Here is a 6965-nt window from a genome sequence, read left to right as displayed (position 1 = left end):
TATCATCTGCCTTGGGTTTTAAATCTGAGCTCATGGCTCCTGTCAGGGCAGGGCTGCGGTCCTGTCACCCACGTTGGGCTCTTGTCACCTGGGCTGGGCTCACAAGCAGCCCAGACACATGGGTGTCAGGCTGGATTTCGCTCAGCACCATGACCCCTTCCTCCCCAGGGTCCTGCCAGACCACCATCACCTCAAGACTAGCACGGAGCAGTGAAGACCAGGGGAGGTGCCTTAGAGGCAGGACATGGGGCGTTGCTGCCACCAACCCTGCTTTTGGGGTGTGTTGGTGCCTCCTTGCTCAGCCTGGATGGAATGTGGGGAGCTCGGCCCCACAGCCATGCTTTGAGACCTCTTGGTTGAGATGAGTGTCTCTGAGCAGGAGCAGGGAAGGGGCCATGTAAGAGATTCACAGAGGGGATGACTGGAGCAGAGGGGTTTGGCTTTCTGCCATGAGTGGGGCCCTGTAGGGAGCTCACGCATCCCCTTTCTAGGACAGTCCAAGGCCAGCTGGAGCCTGGCAACAGATCCCTGCCCTGGGGGGCTTGCCTGGGGGGGGATTACTCAGCCTGCTTGGAATAAAATGGCAGTCATTAAACCTCATTTACAGTGCTCAAGTACAAAGTAGGAGAGCAAACAGTGGTGGCTGTTTGCATTTATTCATCTGCAAACTATGCAATTAGGATTGCAGAACTGGGAAAGAAGAGCACCATTGTTCCTCCCCCCATGGCCCTGCTCGCTCATGGGGAGCCCAGTTCCTGTTCCCGGGCCAGCAAGGCAGGCAGCAGCTGGGAACCACCTCCCAAAATAAAGTTATTTTCCCCGTGGCAAGGAGCCAGGTGTGAAAACAGGCTGAGCAATTCTTCTGTGACTCTCCAACCCTGTTGAATGGTGGAGGAGGAGGAGGAGGATGGGGGAAGAGCCCAGGGCAAGGGATGTGCTCAGGGCTCTTCGCTGCCTTTGCCAAGTGAGACAGTTCATGGGAGCAGAGCTGATTAGGGTTTGCAGCACCCAAAAGGCTCCCTGGAGTGTCTTCTGGGCCTTCCCCAGTTGCATTGCTCACAGCAGGTTGGTTGGGATCTGCTTCCCTTTCCCAGGTTTTGCTGCATAAAGCTCTTCCTTGACCCAACTCCTTCCAAACCCTGCCAGCCACGGGCTCTTCCAGGGGAGCCCCCGACTGCTCCTCCCATGCAGCCCCTCACACCCAGGGAGGTGACACCCCAACAGCTGCCTCAAGTTCCAGATGCTGGTTAAAAACAACTCCAGCCAAGCCACAAACATTGCTGCCCACCTCCTCTGCCTGCACTGCCACCCTCCAAAGCCTCTCCTTGTAGGAAGAGTGGGGCCAGGGATGGCAGCTGCGGGTGAACATCAGCAAGAGTTCAGCACCCAGGAGGTCGCTTGGCCCCAGCAGCCCCGACATGGCTGTTTGCATCTCACCCCACACTTACCTGTGAGCAAGGGGCTTAGAAGGCAGAACAGGGACCTCGAGCTGTCCCCACTCCCAGGTCCACACAGGAGCTTTGCTTCACCCTGGCTTTGCCCCCGTTTGCATCCAGAGGAGTCCCCAGCCGTGCTGGGGCAGATGCCAGCAAAGAGCATGGAAAGGAGAAAAAAACATAAAGCAGCTTGACAGACATCCTGTGAATCAGGGATCTGGGGAGGTGGTTTGACCAGGAGCCACGGGGGGAAGCCCCTCACTGCCAGGCTCCCTCCAGCCTTGCTGCCCTCAACTTCAGCCAGCAGGATCCCATCCAACCCCTGGCACAGGGATGCAACCCTGGAGACAGGGCAAGAGCCAAGCATGGCAGGGATGGTGGTGGGGGAAAAGAAAAAGAGACAAAGAGCCTGAACTACTCACAGAAGCAAAATTTAATGGCAAGTCATCTTCCCTCCTTTATTACACCTTGGTTAGCCAAACAAACAAACAAAAAAAAGAAGGTTTCTGCAGGTAAAAAAAGTTTTAATGGTCACACAGCACTTTATACATATATTTTAAGCAACCAAGCATCCACATCTGCACGTGAACGACACACCTCTAAGCATGGCCTCAATAGTCAGGTCTGTTTGTTTGTTTTTCTTCATTAAATACTGTACAGAATCAAGGCTACCAACTGATTTTGTAATCCTTCTTCCCCAACCCCAGCACTTAAAACAGTTACAGGCTGCTCTCATTTGTACATCACACAGTCGTGTAGCCAGTTTTAAGGCTAACAATATGCATCATGCTTTGGCTTTTTTTTTTGTGTGTTTTTAATAGTTTTGTTTGTTTTTAAGGTTTTAGCCTTTTTCAATTTTGTTACCCTTAAATATTACATACATACACCAAAAAAAAAAAAAATTACATAGCTGCAGTGTGCTCAACCACCAACCTCATCACCCAGGAGCTTCACATTATCAAAAGCTTTAGAAAATTTGTAAACCTCTGTGCACACCTTGGTTTGGGACAGCCAGTGATGGCAGGGGCAGCAGCAGCTGGGGAGCTGGGTCCCCTCCCAGCAGGCCCACCACACACACCTCGGTAGGAAGCCCCAGGAAACCTGTGCAAAAGCTGTAATTATGATCACTGGAAACAAAGAGAGACTTCTTGGGCCAAGGGGAGGGCTCTGAGCAGCTGACATCGGCAGCTTCCCCTCCTCCCCGGGTGGGTGGGCAGCCTGGCCAGCCCCTGCTGGTGGCCTTTCCATGAGATGAAAGGGTAGGCAAAGCAGGGAGCCCCAGAGCTCCTTCTCTCCACCCCCAGCTCAGCCCTGAAGGGTTTTTCTCCCTCCCTCCCTGGCCGGCGGGGCTCAGGATGCGCCGCAGCCAGCACAGGGGACACAGGAAACTGGTGTCCCCACCTCCCCAACCACAATCTTGTCTGGTGAGTAAGAGATTTCATCATCTGAGGAACAAGCTTCTCTGCCTGCCCTGCCCCTGCCCCGCGGCAACAAGCCTCACCCTCTGCCCCAGTCGGCCCCTTTTGTGTTTGGAGCTCAGCTGCTCCAGGGGGTGGTTCACTGAGCACCAGCCACGGCAGGAATGCAGCTCCCACTGCCCGGCTTCCAGCTGGAAGCATCTCTCTGCACCCTGCGTGAGGGGCTGCCAGACCCCTGAGGCACCCACAAAGCAGTGCTTCCAGAGCTCTGCAGGTCCTTCACAGCCAAACTCTGCTTCCTTCAGAGCATGGGGAGCAGGATGGGTCCTCCAGGATCCCAGCAGTGGATGGTGACACGAGAAGGACTTTGTGCAGCCAGCTCCCAGGCTCCAGAGCATCCCGGGGGCAGTTGGGAACTGCAGGGGCAGGGAGCTGGGTGGGGGGACTGGGGTCGGCAGGTGCAGCCCCTGGTGTTTCAAGGAGCAGGAAGCACCGTGCAAACATGCTGAGATTCACCTGCTGTTCACCCTTCCAACATGGAGAAGGCCAGATCCTGGCCTGGGTCAGGGGAAGGGACACAGCCACCTTGGGCAAGAGCAAAGGACAGTTTTGTCTCCATCCTTACTTGTGGCAGAGCTGACTGCTCAGCCCGACTCCTCCCTGGTACCACCAGCTCCCTGCGCTGGCTGGAAGGACCAACAGACCCTCCCTGACAGACTGTGCTCCACAGGGATGCTAACTGGGTGCTTCTCCAACGCCTCAACAGTGGGCAAACGCAGTAGTGCTGAAGCGTGGCCTCCCAGCTCCAGAAGTGACATGACGTGCGTGCACACGGGAAAAAGAGGCTTCAGGAAGGTGCCCTGACCAGGGGACTTGGGCAAGTCACAGCTTGAAAGTGCTGAGGGTCACCAGCTCAGCCAGCTTGCTGCTGCTGCATCACGTCCAGCCCCTTCCCAGCGGGCAGGGCAGCACTGCCGTGGGACCAGGGGCAGGATGTGCTGAGCCCACAGTAGCACAGCGACCACTGGGAGTACCTGGCAAGGGGGAGGGGATTGATAACAGTCCACACTGGTGTCCCACGTGCTCCAGTTGCTGGCTGAGGAACAGCACAGGAACGGTCACAGCACAGGAACTGCTGCTACAAGAGGACCTTGTCCCGGCCTGACAGCTCCTTTCCCTGGGGCCACCCTGGCTCAGACAGCTCCCAAACACTCATCTACAGCCAAACGATGGAGCAGCAGCAGCCACAGCAGGGTCACCATCCAGACTGGCTGCTAGATCTAAAACACACCCAGAGATCACTTGCTGCCACCTGCCCAGGTGAGGACGAGATCCAGGGGTAGGAGCAGAGCTGTGCGACCGCCAGGATGGCCAGGAACAAAAGACATGGATACCTAAGGAACAGGGGCAGAACCCTGAATCCCATGTGTTTCTAGAGGACAGGCATGCATGGTGGGGAAAGGGAAGTTTGCCTTACTCTGGAGCAAAAGAAGTGGGGATGGCTAGAATTGCTTTCAGAAGACCTACCAGAAGTTGCAGAACTGGTTGGAAACCCCATAGCACTACCAGGATGGCACAAGTGCCAGTGCAGAGCTCTGGTTCTGCCTGCCAAGTCCTGATGGGAAGAACCTCGTAGCTACCAGTGGAACAACTAAGACTAGAGCAACTCTGCATGGTGTAGACAACTTCAATGCAAACACAATCCAATGTCTAAGTACGTACAAGGTGGGATAGACTTCATAAAACCCATGGTAATGCTGAGAAAAATGAAGGTCTGGGAGGGCAGTGCCCTTCGTTTCCAAATACTAGAGCGATCACTTCTGGCTTGAACCCCACCAGAACAAGCTGCTGGGTGGAGCGCTGGGTGGGAAGAGTCCTTGTGTGGAAAGGTGCCCCAAGATGAAAGTGCAGAGGGAACGTGGCTGCAAGACTGCTTCTGTGCAGGTCTCAAATCTTACCATTGCAGGGTCAAACTCGCAAGAGGAGCACGTACATGGGACGGGGGCAAGGAAGAAGGGCTGGGGGCAAAGAGTTATTCATGCTTAGACAACCTTTCCTTGGAGGAGCAATCAGGCCTACCACCTTCTTTGGAACAAACCAAGCTGAAGAAGAAAAGCTGGAAGGAGAAGTCAGTTTACTGGTAACAGAGTTTGCCAATTTCCTTTCTGCTGCTTCCCCTTCTCCCCTGCACCTGCCTGTCCCTAACCCGATGGTTTATTTGTCCTCTGTCCACTCTGGGATGTTGGCCCCTACTAAGGCAGCCCGGTACTGCTGCAAGACACCGCGGATGCTTTTGATGAACCCCTTGGACAAAGGGAAGAGGGGGAACCCAATATCAGGGTAACCGCTCTTCTCCGGAAGGAAACTCCTGTAGCTCTTTCTCCGTTTCTTTGGTTTCACACTAGGCTGCAAGGCAGAGTCCTGGGCAACCTTCCCTTCGTCCGTTCGGTCTCTGGCCAGGTCTACCCCCCTGGCTTGGCCTGTGCTCTCAGAGTCTGAGTATTGTTGGAGATCACCAGCGTTGGGCGTCGAGGTTGTAAACTCCGACTCGTCCAGCTCCTCCTTCCCGTCGAGCGCGGAGTCGGAGAGCTCGGCGGCCGCCCCCTGCTCCGAGCTGCTGCCGTAACCCCCCAGCAACCCCGCGGTGTCTCCTGGGCTCTCGGCCAGGGTGCTGCAGGCAGAGAGCAGGGAGGCAGAATCTGCCCCGTTGGCCAGGTCGTGGCTCCGCTCCACCAGCTCGTTGGTCTCCAGCCAGGACTCGATGCGGGACACCAGGCGCCAGCCGTGGCAGCGGAAGTGCTCCCGGATCTCGTGCTCGAACACCTCGACCGGCTTGCGCAGCAGCTGCATCATGGACTGCACCACCCGGATCAGGGTCATCTCGTTGTAGCAGCGACTGTTCTCATAGCCCTCCTGGAGGCCCCGGTCGCTGTCAAAGCCAGCCTCGTTGTAGTAGGGCTCATTGACTAGGATGAGACCTGCCGGGAGAAGGAGAGACCAAGGGGTCACGGGAAGAACTTCACCGCGAATCGCAGGCGCTGCTGGGCACTGAGTTCTGGCAGGGTGGCTGAGGTTGGAGGGTGACAGCACCACCTTGCCAAGGCACCACACCAGCTTCGCCTGCAGGCAGAGCAGGGCAGGCACCACAGGAGAAGGTGCTGCAGGGAAGCCATGCTTTGACCTCAAGCAGGTAGCAGAGACCAGGGTGAACAACCCGGAATCTGCAAGATGCCCTGGACTAGTAGTGCAAAGGGAGCACTGGTGTGAATGGGTCTGTGACTCTCTGCTAGGGTGGTGGGGATCTTGAACGGGGTCTGTGACTCTCTGCTAGGGTGGTGGGGATCTTGAACGGGGTCTGTGACTCTCTGCTAGGGTGGTGGGGATCTTGAATGCTACCAAGAATGGCATTCAAGGCCCTTGGCTGGCGAGAACATCTTCCATCCCCTTCCACCCGTGTGATGCAGAAGGCACGCAACAGCAGAGCAGGTCAAGAGGGCAGAAGGGGAAAGGTTTCTCAGCTCCTTTCCCTTCCCTCCTAACAAAACAACCACAAACACACCCAAAGCTCCATTTTTTTTTTTTCCTTTCTCTTAAGTAGTTTTCTTTGGTTTGTTTTCTCCTGCTCTTAATCAGACCAAAGGCCAACCTTCAGTAACAGCCTTTCAGCTGGCCAAGTCCTATCCCATCCAGCACAGTCCCATCAGACAGGGCACTTCTGAGACAGTGAATACAGTGACAAGTCACCCACACCAAACTTTCTCCTGCCTCCTTCTGCTCTAATGTAATTACATGCGTGTAGCAACAGCACCAACACTGCCCTGCTGCTGGCAGCCTGCCACAGGCTGCATTAGAGCTGGTGGAGGCAAGATCATGAGTCTTGGAAGCAGGATCATGAGCCCAGGCAGCAGAAGGAGCAGAGGATATTGTTCTCTAGCACCAAGTTGCTCCCGTTAAACATCTAGCATTTCACTTTCTAAATTTGGCTTTGCAAAGGAGAAAAGGCTTTTCCTGTGGTGTCCTTCCTCCACAGGAGGAGGATACAGGTGGACTGTGAGGCTTCAGAGGAGCCAGAGTGCCCTGTGGACTCACAGCAGGAACACCTCTTCTCTGT

At 55.4% G+C, this 6965-nt stretch overlaps 1 protein-coding gene across 1 annotated transcript in view; it reads right to left on the bottom strand.

Annotated features, from left to right (window-relative positions):
• Nucleotides 1-1851: 1851 nt before the first annotated feature.
• UBE2O (ubiquitin conjugating enzyme E2 O) overlaps nucleotides 1852-6965 on the bottom strand; it is a 62880-nt gene continuing 57766 nt past the window's right edge. The window contains exon 18 of the mRNA XM_051634754.1: nucleotides 1852-5832. Within this exon, the coding sequence (XP_051490714.1) occupies nucleotides 5069-5832 (764 nt within the window). The 3' untranslated portion in view covers nucleotides 1852-5068. The remainder of the gene's footprint in view (nucleotides 5833-6965) is intronic.

This window comes from Apus apus, chromosome 17, assembly GCF_020740795.1.
Source record: "Apus apus isolate bApuApu2 chromosome 17, bApuApu2.pri.cur, whole genome shotgun sequence".
Lineage (NCBI taxonomy): Eukaryota > Metazoa > Chordata > Aves > Apodiformes > Apodidae > Apus > Apus apus.
The sequence above is the reverse complement of the archived record's forward strand: the minus strand, read 5'-3'. Positions and strand labels throughout refer to the sequence as shown.